Source organism: Dama dama, chromosome 19, assembly GCF_033118175.1.
Source record: "Dama dama isolate Ldn47 chromosome 19, ASM3311817v1, whole genome shotgun sequence".
NCBI classification, from domain to species: Eukaryota; Metazoa; Chordata; class Mammalia; order Artiodactyla; family Cervidae; genus Dama; species Dama dama.
Genome location: NC_083699.1, coordinates 11,304,360 through 11,320,414, shown reverse-complemented (window position 1 = coordinate 11,320,414; position 16,055 = coordinate 11,304,360). Strand labels below are relative to the sequence as shown.

The window sequence follows — 16,055 nt, the reverse complement described above, 5'->3', positions numbered from 1 at the left end:
TGTTACAAAATGGTTAAAAATTAGACCAGGTACAAGCTGGAATCAAGATTGCCAGAAGAAATATCAATAACTTCAGATATGCAGATGACACCACCCTTATGGCAGAAAGTGAAGAAGAACTAAAGAACCTCTTGATGAGAGTGAAAGAGGAGACTGAAAAAGTTGGCTTAAAACTCAACATTCAGAAAACTAAGATCATGGCATCCGGTCCCATCACTTCTTGGCAGATAGATGGGGAAACAGTGGAAACAGTGGCTGACTTTGTTTTTCTGGGCTCCAAAATCACTGCAGATGGTGATTGCAGCCCTGAAATTAAAAGATGCTTACTCCTTGGAAGGAAAGTTATGACCAACCTAGATAGCATATTAAAAAGCAGAAACATTACTTTGCCAACAAAGGTCCGTCTAGTCAAAGCTATGGTTTTTCCAGTGGTCATGTATGGATGTGAGAGTTGGACTATAAAGAAAGCTGAGCACTGAAGAATTGGTGCTTTTGAACTGTGGTGTTGCAGAAGACTCTTGAGAGTCCCTTGGACTGCAAGGAGATCCAACCAGTCCATCCTAAAGGAGATCAGTCTTGGGTGTTTATTGGAAAGACTGATGTTGAAGCTAAAGCTCCAATACTTTGGCCACCTGATGTGAAGAGCTGACTCTTTGGAAAAGACCCTGATGCTGGGAAAGATTGAGGGCAGGAGGAGAAGGGGATGACAGGATGAGATGGTTGGATGGCATCACTGACTCGATGGACATGGGTTTGGGTGGACCCCAGGAGTTGGTGATGGACAGGGAGGCCTGGCGTGCTGCGGTTCATGGGGTCGCAAAGAGTAGGACATGACTGAATGACTGAACTGAACTGAACTGAATAATAAGTTTATTTACTTCTATTAATAAAATATTTCTGTAATAGTCCCAATGAAAGACACTAATCAGATAGTTATGTTTCTTTATAAAATGGGGCAGGCTTATTAAGAAAAAAATGAATTTTAATGCGGAATGTATCATAGTTGTAAAGTGAAACTATAATAAGAAAGAAAAGAGACAATTTAGACATGCCTCAGGGATACCATCATTTTCTATATGAAGTCTCAGGAACACTTAATCATATCTTGTAGAGAACAACCGATATTTTGATGTGAATCAAATTGTATATGAATATAGGGACCTCCCTGGTGGTACAGTGGATAAGAGTCCACCTGCCAATGCAGGGGACACAGGTTTGATTCCTGGTCTGGCAAGATTCCACATGCCTCAGAGCATCTAAGCCCGTGGGCCACAACTACTGAGCCCGCCTGCCTCAACTACCAAAGCCCATACAGCCTAGAGCCTGTGCTCCCCAACAAGAGAGGGAAACCAGAGGGACAAGAAGCCCGTGTGCTGCAGCAAAGAGGAGCCCCGACTCCCCGCAACTAGAGAAAGCCTGTGTGCAGCAACCAAGACCCAGCACAAAACAAATTGTATGTGAATTTAAAAAAACAGCATTGATTTTCTTCCTTTTCTTGAAATAAAGACCTTCTTCTCCTACTTTAATAACGTTTTTCAAACAGTTTTCACCAGTGATTTTGTACTTGGTTTCATCTTTGGCTTTATTCTTCAGTTGTCAGTTTTCTGAAAACAGACCAAGAAAGCATGATTTTATTTTTGCCCCTTCTGTCTTATTTTATTGACTTAGTCTGCTCCTTTGTTTTTCTCTTTGAGCAAAATCACCAACGAACATCTGTTTATGATGGTTTTTTTTGTTGTTCTTTTTTCTGTAATGTTTCCTTTCTTTTTCTGCACCTTTGATACTGTGTGATCTGGATGAAACCTGACTTTGGGATAACTAAAAATCATATCTTTGACTTGATAGTTAGAAACCCGTACTAGCCTAGTATGCTGGGCTAGACTCTTTCCTTTCTCTGTCAGTTTACAGACTCATGATGGAGTTCTCAAATTAAGAGATTCCAGTCCAAATGGACCTTTTTGGAATGATGATTAATTAAATCAGGTCCTGCTCTTTTTTAAGTGAATGGTCATATGCTGTATATGTTTCCGATTATAATCAAGAAATTCCCAGATGTATCCATGTTTTGGGTTTCACATTAATCTGTTACTGGCCCTTAACCTTTTTAAATCTGTGGGCAACTTACTCAGGGTATAAGATCCTCCACCTTTTCCCACTGAGTACCAAAAACAGTTCATGTTGAGGAGGATAATAATGAGATTTTTCTGGAAAAGAAGAATCTTACTAAATAGAAATAGAAACTTACTAAATAGAAACTATATACACAGAGACCATCTAGAAAGTCTCATAAGTCAATATTTGGACAGTCACTGACATTGAAAATGGGATTTTATAAGCCAATATCATTATTTTATTACACCTCACACATAAAGGATAATATATATTATATATATTATATATATTATATATATTATATTTTGTGTGTGTGTGTGCATGTGTGCGCATGTGTGTAATCATGTGCCTTTATGTTCTGTATGTTTTTATAAAATTATTTCCTCGAATTGAGACACTTCTCACATTCTTAGGTGTAACATCACATGTAAATGACTGTTAAACACATAATTGATTAAACATACAATCTAAATTTTCCTTTGAAATTTTTATGTTCATTGACTTGAATGAAATATATGTAAATGTAATTTTTTCTTACATTAACAATCTTACTGTCCAAAACTTAAAATATCTTAAAGCTCTAAGAATATTCAGCCATTGTACACTTTAGGACTGAAAATGTTTTTTATTTTCCCAACCCTCCCTTACACTGTTCATATCTAAATAATAATGGACTGTTGGTTATTTAATGTCTATTATCCATGATTTACTCTGTGTAAATAAACTTGATGTATGCATGCTGCATGCTAAGTCACTTCAGTCATGTCCAACTCCACGACTCTGTGGGCTGTAGTCCCCAGGCTCCTCTGACCATGGGATTCTCCAGGCAAGAATACTGGAGTGGGTTGCCATGCCCTCCTCCAGGGGATCTGCCTGACCCAGAGGTCTTACATCTACACATGTCTCTTACATCTCCTGCATTGGCAAGCAAGTTCTTTACCACTAGTGCCACCTGGGAAGCCCTAAATAAACTTGATATTTGTACTCAAATTTTATACCTTAATTCTCAGATCTTTGAAAAATAAATATAAATATTTATATTAGCCATTTTCCAATTAAGTAACATCCTTGAGAAGTGATTGATATAAACACTACCTTACAAAAGTTAGGCATATTTATAGAAATCAATATCAACTGTCTTTAAAGTGCTGTTTAATAAGTTAAATTTTCTGTTAAAAATATAGAAAGCATGAAATGTACTGTACATTTGATCTTCAATATAGATTTCTCTGTAGCTTTATTTAAGCCATTTTTAAGTTCAGACTAAGACTAATAGTGCTTTGCAGCCAATCAAACAATATTGCTGGGACAAGAGATGACATGCCATGTTTCTCTCATGAATGGCCTTTCAGAGCCTGTTTCCTGAGCCGCTGTCCATTCAGAGTCGTTCTGTACAATTCCTCAGCGCTCTATGGGAGAAGACGCAGGTAGAGGGTGCTCACAGCTTTGAAACGGCCATGATGGAGTCCACATTCCCACAGCAGAAGGTAAATGCTTCTTTCCTTGCACATGTTATTTTTAGCCAAGATTCAAGATGAAAGAGTTTGCTTTTTCTTAATAGTTCAATTTTTCCTCTTTCCTTTCCTTTCTTTTATTATTATCAGAAGACACTAAGTAATGATTTACATGTCATGCTATAGTGGATTCAGGACTTAGTGATATCAGTAGACAAAGTCACTGCATTTTGAGACTCCCAGACTGACATAATACAGCCCACTCAGAGCCACACAGAAATGTAAAACATTTTACAGACAGACAGACAACCCTAGGCCTGAAGAGGAAAGAGCAATTGGACTCTAGGTTCTTTGGGGCTTTTCATTTCTTCCCTGCATACTTCCTCTCATCACCTTACCCTTTGCGGTCACCACAAAGTTAGAAAAGGAAGACAAGATGAACAGGAAGGAAGAGAGTGTGGTCAGGGTGAGAAAGAGCTCTGCTGAGACAGGCATGGATGATGTGAATTAGAGCATTTTAGGAGTGTGGAAATAGGGGCATCACTCTCAGGACACAGTTGACCGAGACCTCCTGAGCAGGCCCTCAAACTGGGAAAGGACCAGAATGTGGAACCATGCCCACCCAATCAATAGAGTGAAACTGGAAGTGGATTTTCACAGCTGTGATCAGAGTGAAAAGGATCACAGGCCTGGGTATGGAGAATAATTGGAGGAAGCCTGACTGGAGACAGGAAGACTATGAAGGAAGTGATCACTGTAGTCAGGTAGGAAATGAAAGCCTGAACTGAAGTTGGAAGTTATAGGAAGAGGATGGATTAAAGAGGCAGTAACAAAGCAGAATCAATAGGACTTGGTCCCTGATAAGGAAGATGGAAGAACCAAAAATGACTCCAGGTGTATCTACGGCCAGTGGATAATGGCACCATCTTGAAAAAGTTGACCACAAAGGAAGCTGATATGGAGGAAGAAGATAAATCATTCTGGTTTACATATTTTGAGTATGAGTTGTTTGTGTAGATAACCAGGTGGTGATGGTCTTTGAATTACCAGTGTGGAACTTAGGAAGAAATCCAGAACTGGAGATATTGGACTTGGGGTTGATGTCATGACAGTAGGTTGGATCACTCAGGGAGAACATGGCTAATGAGAATAGAGAATGGTTATTGATCTTCCCTTCTCATATTCAGAGAACCTAATTATCCTTATTTCACTTTCAAGAAAGCCCAGTAATAAGCATTGGATGCTTACTGATGAAACCAGAGATTCTAGGAGTGTATGATCATGGTCTTTGTCCTTGTTAAATAGATTCAAAGTATAAACAACTAGCGAATTAATAAAAAACTGTTATATTTGAAACAAACTCAATACCTCTTAAGTGCTAAAGGGTTGTGAAAAGATGAGAAATGGTTGTAATTAATCAAAAGTTTAGTTAGTATGATATGTAAGACACTGAAACTAAATTCTATTATTGCGTCACTATTTTTGACTTTGGTTTAAGAATTAGGTATGTAGTATTAAGAGTAAAGGAAATGCCATAATTGCATCAATGCAAAGTAGAATGGAATTCTTCCCTTATTTCATGCAAATTTTAAACTGTTGCATCATGTTTAAAGACAATGCCTCAAATTCTTAGAAATGTTTCTCTGTGAGCTGTATTTTAAGTAGAGGGAATTAGTAAATTAAAACTTGGCAGGCAGCATCAAGTCCTAAGAGATTGGAGAAAAAAAAACTTGGCAAACCAGTTTTGTGCATGCTCACAAGTATGCTTATTCATATGTCTTCTATTTCATACCAATAAATATTCCTCTAGGGAAAAATTAATTGTAGAACAAAATATTTTAGAAATTTCAGAAGTTTTATAATTTGGTTTACTCCTAAGTATTAGAAAAAGCTTTGATATCTGGAATGTACATTATGTGGCAAGGTTATCAGCCCAGGTATTTCCCAATCAAATTGATTTTCAGCTATCTTTATTTTATGAAGTATTCTTCTCATTAAATTCAAAACAGCTATGAGAATGGTCCAGTGTCTGCTTTCTTGTCACCACCTGTGCCAGTCTGTACTCATACAAGTGATTTGAAAATGATGGGCAGGTGTGTATCTGTTGCTGTGATAGAATTACATTGCAGCCAACTAAATTCAGGCATACAAAGAAGGAAGAAACTTCTGAGAAAACACCTAAGTCTCTGAAATATAACTCTCTGGAGAGTTTCTTATTGAGAATTTTTTAAATAAAATCTTGGAATTTTATTTAAAGAACTGAAAGTCAACAGTAAGATATCTATTAAATAGCAAACTGCTTGAAGGCAAGGGTTGCACTGTGTTTACCATTATATTACCAGAGTCACACCTTGCCCGACACATGGTCGGCTCCCAATAAATAATAAGGACCAATTGAACAGGGCTCCCCGGGTGGTGCTAGTGGTAAAGAATCCACTGCCAAGGCAGGAGATGCAGGAGACTGGCGGGCTACAGTCAATAGGGTCACAAAGAGTCGGACATGACTGAAGCGACTTAGTACACACGCACACACCAACTGAATAAAGAAATAAATCCTATCACTTTCCAGATGTTGCAGTTGGAAGCATGGGGACTTGTCAAAGATCACATCCCTCGTCAGTGGCAGAGCAGGAGCACGAGCATATGCCATGGTGACATGAGGGCCATCACTAATACATCTGGGTTTTCTCTACTCTATGCTTGTGAGATTACAATTCCCTGCTTCTTGAAGTAAGCCGTGGACATGTGACTTGCTTCAGCAAATTATATATAAAAAGGGATATGTATCACTCCAGGCAGGAGCTTTTAAGAACCACTGCTTCTCTCTTCATCTTGCCTCTCTTCCCCTACCGTGAAGACTGCAGAAGCAAATGTTGATACTGAGTGGCCAGAAGGATGGCCACAGCCTGCAACTCTAAACTCCCACACAGAAGACTGCTTTTCTGAAGAGTTACCCAGACTCCCCCTACACACGCACACACACACACACACACACACACACACTTTGCATGAGGAAGGAACAACCTTCTGTTCTGTTAAAAACTAGAGTTTTTGTGTTTGTTATGGGTGTATAATCTACCTATCTTGACTAGTTATCTTGATTTTAAATAGTAATAAAAACTTTTTTTTTAAACCTGGATTAATGGAAAGAGATGCTCTTGCCCCGGCTAGGAACACTGATTATGCAAATGGAAATTACTCTCAGATTATAAATATAATTTATTTCCAACCATAATAGCAACAAAATTTCTTCATGGAGTTAAACAAACTGATCCTAAATTTGAGAAAAAACAGTTCTGAAAAAGAACAAAGAGGAGAAAGTTTTTTCTACTAGGAAATGAAAATTTATTGTAAAAGCACAAAGAGATGAGGGGGTGATTATTGCTACAGGGGTAAATTAATAGTAAGAGATGTAGCATCCAGAGCTAGTTCCAAGAATATGTGCACACTTGATAGATGATAGAAGGGAGGTTTCCAATCAGTGAGGAGAAAATTAAATGTTTAAAGAGCAGTATAGGGACATGTGATTTTTCCAGATTGAAAAGATAAAATTCAATGGAGCCTTGACACTATCATTAATAAATTAACTCCAGATAAAAGTCTAAATGGAAAGAGTGAAACTTTACAATAATTAGATTAAAACAACAATGGTTATCCACAAGCTGGAATCAAGATTGCCAGGAGAAATATCAATAACCTCAGATATGAAGATGACACCACCCTCATGGCAGAAAGTGAAGAGGAACTAAAGAGCCTCTTGCTGAAAGTGAAAGAGGAGAGTGAAACAGTTGGCTTAAAGCTCAACATTAAGAAAACTAAGATCATGGCATCTGGTCCCATCACTTCATGGGAAATAGATGGGGAAACAGTGGAAAAAGTGTCAGACTTTATTTTTGGGGGCTCCAAAATCACTGCAGATGGTGATTGCAGCCATGAAATTAAAAGACGCTTACTGCTTGGAAGAAAAGCTATGACCAACATAGACAGCATATTAAAAAGCAGAGACATTACTTTGCCAACAAAGGTCCATCTAGTCAAGGCTATGGTTTTTCCAGTGGTCATGTATGGATGTGAGAGTTGGACTATAAAGAAAGCTGAGTGCTGAAGAATTGATGCTTTTGAACTGTGGTGTTGGAGAAAACTCTTGAGAGTCCCTTGGATAGCAAGGAGATCCAACCAGTCCATCCTGAAGGAAATCAGTCTTGGGTGTTCATTGGAAGGACTGATGCTGAAGCTGAAACTCCAATACTTTGGCCACCTGATGTGGAGAGCTGACTCATTGGAAAAGACCCTGATTCTGGGAAAGATTGAAGGCAGGAGGAGAAGGGGACAATAGAAGATGAGATGGTTGGATGGCATCACTGACTCGATGGACATGGGTTTGGGTGGACTCCGGGAGTTGGTGATGGACAGGGAGGCCTGGTGTGCTGGGGTTCATGGGATCACAAAGAGTCGGACACGACTGAGTGACTGAATTGAACTGAACTGAAACAGAAATCATAAAGGAAATATGAATAGATTTGACTACATAAAAAGTTTAAATTTCTGTATGACAAATTACACCATTACAAAGTTAAAAGGCAAGCCTAACAGCATAACCTGGGAGGAGTTATTTAAAATATGTTTAACTGACACAAGCTCTCCTACACATCAACAGGGAAGAGACAACCAACCCAAGAGAAATCTGGGCGAGATACATGAACAGAAAATTCACTGAACAAAAACTCAAGTGGCCAAAACACCTAAGGAAAGATGTTTAGACTCACTAAAAGTCATGGAAATAATTTATTTAAAACGTTAAAAATGAAGTATCATTTTACAATGATCAGACTATGAAGAATAAAAAATTCTGGCAATAAGGTTTTGGCAAAGATGTAAAAAGATAAGAATATTCATAGATGACATATGAGACTATCTACTTAAGTAAATATCAGGTATAGCTACTTGAAAAAAGTAATTAAAAATACATAGCAATAATTAGATTCATAAATGACAGCTAGCTAACAGGGGGGGGGGGGTGAGTAACAAGGGGCGATGTACTTTCCAGAAGTGTTCATTGCATTTATAACTTATCAGAAAAAACGCCATAGGCATTTCCCCCCACAAAGGATTCCCCCTATCTAGTTAATTAACAAATCCATTGCCTCACATATTTTTATTTCTTCTTTCTTTCCTTTTTTCTTCTTCCTTCCCTCCCACCTGCCCTCCCTCCCTCCTTCTCTCTTTCTCCCTCTCCTCCTTCCTTCCTTTCTCTCTTTCTTTCTTTCAATGAGAGCATTTAAGTAAGAAATGCTCATATCTTTCAACCAGAAAGTTTTATATTATATCATGTAAAAATGTTATGTCCTAAAGAGGGTTTAAGACAAATTTACCTTTACAGTGTTTTTTTAAAGGGCAATCTGGCAGTAGCTGGTTATATTTTAAATTCATGTACCCTATTATCTTGAAATTCCGTTTCTAGGTGCCACTCTTACATACTTGCACCAAGATAACATGTCAATTAACAGAAGTAAACTGAAAATTGCATCAAAAAATCAGGAACAATGCAAATGTTATCATTAGAAAGATGGAGAAAAATGTCATGGTATAGTCATGCTATACAGGCAGTGAAAGTGAATTCGATAGACCTATGAGCAGTAAAATGGAATAAATATTAAAAACATAACATTGATTTTTAATAAGCAAGTTGCAAAAGTATGACAGGAATAGTATGATGGCTTGTGTAAATTTTTAAAACACACTAAGCAATATTAGGCATTATTTAGGGGTGCATATACTTGTGATAAAACTATAACAGCATATTTATAGTCTCACCAAATTTGTGATGGTGTTGCCTCTGGATGATGAAGAAGGGATAGGAAGGAGGGAACTGTTACTGGGAAAGAAATTAAGATCTCATGCAATTTTGTTTTTAAAAAATCAAAAGCAAAATATTAGCATTTGTTAAATTTGCCCCACAAGGTCATGGGTATTTGTTACATTATTCTTTGTACATGCCTTTCTTTCTTTCTTTCTCTCTTCCTTTGGATTAAACCTGTGAATAATGTCTAACAGTAGAGGATTAATAGATTTGAATGTAAAAATATGAAGTTTATTTAAAAATCTGTGTATATAGTAATTTGAAAATATGTGTAATAAGTATGAAAGACAAGTTTAATATCCTTAAGATGCTATGAATTCATGCAAACCAATAATCACTGAACCTAAGGCATAAGCAAATAACTCAAAGAAGACTTTGAGTGCAGAAAAAATATTCAGCCTCATTAGTAGTCAGGATTTTAAAATTGAAGTTAAGCTAACAGTACTCTTTTTAATCCATTTTTTAAAAGACAGTAATCAGTGCTGGCTAGAGTTAAGGGAGTTTAGACACTTTCACACATTTCTATTCAGTGTATAAATTATTTCAACATTTCTAAAAAGGCAATTTAGCAATGCAGGTCAAGAGTCTTGAAAATATTCATATCCTTTAACACAGTGATTCTACTTCTAGGAATCTGTTCTAAAGAAATAATCTGAAATGTGTACAGAACTTAAGATACACACATCAAAAAAGTACTGGAGAGTAATCTGTAATAGCCTAAATGTCTACAAGTGTGCAAATGAAAGTGTCATATATGCATGCTATTAATATGTGTGATAGCACAATATATTTTCTAATGTATAACTTATATGATTAACATATAATTTACAGCATGTGATATAATAATATGTATGTTTAAAGATGGGACAAAGTAACATGTAGACATCCATCTCTATGGAAGAATATTAAGAAACCATGAAAAATCATGTTTACAAGAAACACTTAATGACATGAAACAATACTTATGTCAGATACCACATTGCAGGGTATAGGACTGTTTATATGAAGAAGATTATTTGGAGATTTGCCCATTAAGACAGCCGAAAGAAAACATACCAAGATGTATTAGCAGTGGTTATCTCTGGTCAATAGGATTAGCCATCTTCTGTATTTTCTCTGTCTGTTTCTTTTACCAGCAAGGAAAAAATATTATTACAGAAGCACCCCCTTTTACTTATATTGCTTTATGTAAGGAAATGTAAATGAGACGTTTTCTTAAATAAAGAAAATTCTATTTTACTAGGCAGGAACCAGCGATGAAGCATCACTGTATAGGCTGTGTCAAAGGTATTGGTCCTTAACATTATAAGAAAGGAGGAAACGTTCATTTATGTTTTCAGTAAGTAATTACAGTGCTTACAATTGCCACGTAGCCTTCTAGGTGCTGAGGAAAGAGCAATGAATTTAAAAATACATCATCAAAGATAGGAAAGTTCCTTTTTAAGATAACTAACCCTCATTGTAAAATAAAGATTTTAGGGAAAAGGCAGAAAATCTGTGGATTTATTTAAGAAATGAAGAGAATGACCTCTCTGGAGGAACTAGAGATTTTATTAATAATTTCATTCCAGGGCACATTTGCCTGTCTCTTCAGAGGGAGCGTTGCTCTAATTATCAGAGGACCAGACAGTTGACAAAGCTGATGTGGGGATTGTTGAAGGGCTGGAATGTGGGAGAGGGGCCACTTTTATTGACACATATGTTTGAGTTCCCAAAGTATGGAGAAATTCCATATGCCATAACAATGAGGACTCAAAACTATGCCCATTATGGAAACAAAACCAAAAAAAAAAAAAATTTAAATTTACTGCTGAAATAAAATGTGCCCCATGTGGCTAACATTTGAAGATTTGTTTTCAGTCCACATTGCCACAAGCACACTTGACAGGTTCCAGGGTGTCAAAGTATAAATAAAACTAAAGCTTCAATTCTGAATGGCACAAAAAGAGACCTTCTGAAGCTCCCAAAGGCTTAGATTTAGTGTTTTGAGTTACTGTGTTAACATAGTGCTTGAATAAATAAATACCTAAGTAAGTAAATAAATAAGGAATGGACTTATTTATGTATAGATTGTAACTTCAGAATCTTACCAGGAACTCAAGTCTACATGGGGGATATAAGTGACATGTTCTCAAAGGAGAACAGTGTGAACCCAGAGGTCTGAGAGAGGTTAGCTGTGTTGAACCTCCCTTTGGGAGCAAGTTAGATAATAATAGGGTAGATGGGAATTAGGTTTGAGATTTCAGAAGTCCAGATGGGGTTGGGGCCTCTGAGGCTTTTAGGCTATGAGTTCAAAACCAGAAAAACTTAAGCAGTATCTAAGAAGCAAAGGGGAGGTAAAGAGATAAAAAGAAGGTATGAATAGGCAGCTATACAAAGAAGCCAGTGCAAGCTCAGTCACTGAGTCAGGTCTGACTCTTTGCAACCCCATGGGCTGTAGCCTCCCAGGCCCCCTGTCCATGGAATTCTTCAGGCAGGAACACTGGAGTGACTTGCCATGCCCTCCTCCAGGGGAACTTCCTGACCCACGTATTGAACCAGTGTCTCCTGCCTTGGCAGGTGGGTTCTTTATCACTGTGCCACCTGGGAAGCCAGAGCAAGTGGTAAATCCAGTGATTATCGAGTAAACTCCATGACAATGCAAGTCCTGATGGGAAACCACAGACCAGGGGATCAGGAAGGCAGATTGAGGGTGGAATGTGGATGCAGATGCAAAGTTGGGGAGTTGGTGGGCTTTAAAACACAAGGTCTAGGCTTTTAAAAGAAAGGGGAAAGTGGTTCCATGTAGGAAATGACATGAGCGGTAACATGGAAGAGACAAAAGATCACAGTCATATCATGGTAAATATGACTTAGGTTCATTCATTCAGTTAAAAATATGTTTTTGCAAATGCCTGTTCTATACCAAGCACTGTACAGAGATTGAACCTAAACAACCACGCACTGCCACATGGAGACAGGCAAAGTACAAGTAAACAAATACACAATTTCCACACGGGTAGGCACTACACAAACATAAATGCCTGAAGGAAGACATGAAGGACAAGGGCATTGGATGGATGATCAGGGAAGTCTTCTCTGAGCTGGTGACAGAGATGTCCTGGTAAAGAAAGCCTATTTGCACAAAGATTTTAAGATTAAAAAAAATATATCACAAACCAACACACACAAAAAAGAGGAAGAATTACAAAAGAAAGCCAAAACCTTGGTGCATTAGAGCATTCTCCTCCAAGTTTAAATCACATTCCATCAGAAAAATATATTTGAGAGACTTCCCTTATGGTCCAGTGGTTAAGAATCCACCTTGCAATGCAGCGGATGCAGGTTCAATCCATTCCTGGTCAGGGAACTAAGATCCCACATGCCTCAGAGCGACTAAGCCCACTCACTGCGAACAAGAGAGTCTGTGCGACCACAACGAAAGATCCCACATAACATAATGAAGATCCCATATGCCACAACTGAGACCAAATACAGCTAAAGAAAGAAAGAAAAAATTTTTGAGCAAGCACCTTCCATGCTTATTTTTGTTTACTTATAAATTATATTCATGTATTCATTGGGCTTCCCAGGTGGCTCAGTGGTAAAGAATTGGCCTTCCAAGGGGAGACGGGTTTCATCCCTGGGTCAGGAAAATCCCCTGGAGAAGGAAATGGCAACCCACTCCTGTATTCTTGCCTGGACAGAGGAGCCTGGTGGGCTACAGCCCGTGGGGTCACAAAAGAGTCAGGCACGACTTAGCAACTAAACAACAAATGACACTCATTATTTCCATTAGAAAGTATACTCAAAAATAGAAATTGTAAAGGAAGAAATGAAAAAGAAAGTGGAAATTCTGTTTTCTCCTTCCCACAAAACAGTGAAAGGTTGTGCACATGTAGGAGTCAATTCTCTCCCATTCCACAGCATTGGAAGAAGTGTAAGGGTCAGGGGGGAGCCCAGTAAACCAAGAGAGTGAAGACTAAGGGGTTGAGAGTTGGTCTGGGGGGCTTTACCACTGGCCTTCTAAGCTATGGCAAGGAGTTTAGATTTTATTGCAGCCTGTGGGAAGTCACCCAAGAACTCTGAGCAGCAGACATTACCCAGCTTTTCTTCACACACTCAGTGTGCTGTGATCAGATCAGATCAGAAAGGGGCAAAAGTAAAATCATGGCGATCACTAGGGAAACTATTGCTAATCCATATGAGAGAAAAAGAGTAGTTAAAACTGAGATGATCCTGGGAGGGATAGAAATAAATGACACATTTAATATAAATTTTGAAGATAAATGAGTCAGGTGTAAAGGTTGGGGAGACCTTTGAACACCTTACATTTAAAATGCCTGTGAGATGTTCCAGTGGAACTGTTTAGTGGGCAAATGGGGAAGTGGTTTAGGCCAGAAATATAAATGAAGGCATCGTTTGCACGGAGATGAGGAAAGCCATGGGAAGAGTAAAACCATCTGGGATGAGAACACGGAGAGGAAAAGGATCCTGTTCAGGACGAAGTCCAGAGAACAGCCAAGAAACCAAAGAAACAGAACTTAGAGGTCGCTGATCTTAAGAGAGAGTCCAAGAAAGAGAGGAAAGGGAATTGGATGGAATCTGGCAACCAGATCAAGGAAGATAGGTACAGATAAGCATCCATCCAAATTGGCAACTTAGAGCAGTTTTAATGGAGTTTTAAGAACAGGGTTCAAACAGGAGTCGGCTGAAAATTGAGAAGTAAAGAATGAGGAAGGAGGCATAGTAATAGAACATGTAGGTAGCTGTTTTAAAAGCAAGGTGCTACATGGGTTGGTGGTGGAGGAATTCTGGAAATGGAATGGAAGATTAGAATGGAAACTCCCAGAGCACACTTGTAAGTTTTTGGGATGAAGCGAGAGGGTGAGAAAGATGAGCAGGAAAGGGAAAGGAGATGCACACAGACCCAGGTCCGTTAGTGGATCTGGTGCCAGGAAGATGAGTGAGTTCCTTCTTATGGCCTTTCATCTTTTTCAATGAAATAAGAGCTGAGGCCATCAGTTGAAAGTGGAGTTGGGGAAGAAGGAATGGAATGTAGGAGATGTGAGGAAAGAGAAAAATCTAAAATGAAATTCTCACAGAAAGGAGCCATGATCTTAACTAGAGAAAAATGACAGGACTGTCTGGCAACAAAGAAAATCCATTTGGCTTCAGAGATGATAGATTTAAGTTAAAACAGACAGATGATTTCCCCAGCAGTGATCAGCTGTTCAGGGGCTAAATTCACCCACCCTTGGATGTTTGTCTTTTGGTTGAGTGTTAATGAGATGGTGAAAAGTTTCAAGGTAGAGTGGATCTGTGTTTGAGAAGATAGAGAGTAAACATGCAGACACAAAGAAAAAATTTAAAATGCTAAGAGGAAGAGTCTACACCTAGGAGACTCCATTTGAGAGATAAAAAGATTGTCTTTAGAGCCCAGAAAAAAGCAGTTATTTTCTTCATGCATGCATGCTTGCTAAGTCACTTTAGTTGTGTCTCTTTGCGACTCTTGGACTTCAGCCCGCCAGGCTCCTCTGTCCATGGGATTTTCCATGCAAGAGTACTGGAGTGGGTTGCCGTACCCTCCTCCAGGGGATCTTCCTGACCCAGGGGTCAAACACGTATCTCTTATGTCTTCTGCCTGGTCAGGTGGGTTCTTTACGGCTGGCACCATCTCGGAAGCCCAATGTTCTGTTCTTCCCCTTGGAAACAAGGGCGTAAGCTCATCCATGAGGTCCTTGCCAAGGTGAAGGCAGGCCAACAGTGGCTGAGAGGCCAGATGAGGCTGCTAGTGACCATGGCCATGTTTACACCATGCTGTGTGCATAAGGCTTGTGACACTAGGAAGCATTGGGATAGTATTAGCTTAAGCTTGAGATGAATTTTTATCACAATTTATCTAGTATCAGTGGACTCACATTCTTCCACTATAGCCATGTAATAGTTCATCTGGGATTAACGCGATGAATTCTAAGAAGAGAGGCTTGAAGGCAAACAGACTCCTTGAGCACTGACACGTCCTCTGGAACTTTTACAAGCAGGACTTTTATTGATGCCTTAGGACCACTGAGTTTGGAAATCCAGCCAAATTCTAAACTTTGCCTCCTTAAATAGTGTCTCTACCTTCATTTGGATTCATTTTTTCCCCTTAACAGCTATACGTTATAACAATCCAGTTGAGCTCCTTATATAAACAATTCCATACATACCAACTCATTATATTAAGCTATTGTACCATTTTGTAAACACATGAAACCTAAGTGACAGTTCCATTAACTATTTAAAAACTGGAAAATCATTACCCTTACACTTGGCTAATTAATACACACTATCAATATCTCCCTAACCACCATCCACATATACTGTGCTTATGTCGTACATAAGCTTTTTTTAAAGAAATTAAAATCAGCATAAATATTTCCTGGGTTTAGTTTGAATCCTGGCTGATCACATGTATTGTGTTTCCTTCGTGTTTCACAAGCCGGACTATCCTATAATGAAGCATGTCAACTTTACTACTGTAGCGAACATTCCTTCACAGTCAGCCAGATGTTCTGCATCAGTCAAGGAAATTAAAAAAATAAAAGAAACCTTCAGAAAATAGTTAACGAAATAACTCTACTCCTAGGGGAACAGAGGTATGCAGT

At 38.5% G+C, this 16,055-nt stretch overlaps 1 protein-coding gene across 2 annotated transcripts in view; it reads left to right on the top strand.

Moving 5' to 3' along the window:
- The window catches only part of VEPH1 (ventricular zone expressed PH domain containing 1), a 248,514-nt gene that overhangs the window by 195,136 nt on the left and 37,323 nt on the right, over positions 1-16,055 (top strand). The window contains exon 10 of one of the 2 annotated variants that reach the window (XM_061167857.1): positions 3,465-3,599. The exons of the other annotated variant lie outside the window; for it this stretch is intronic. Coding sequence (XP_061023840.1) covers positions 3,465-3,599 — 135 coding nt within the window. The remainder of the gene's footprint in view (positions 1-3,464; positions 3,600-16,055) is intronic. 2 annotated transcript variants of the gene reach the window in all.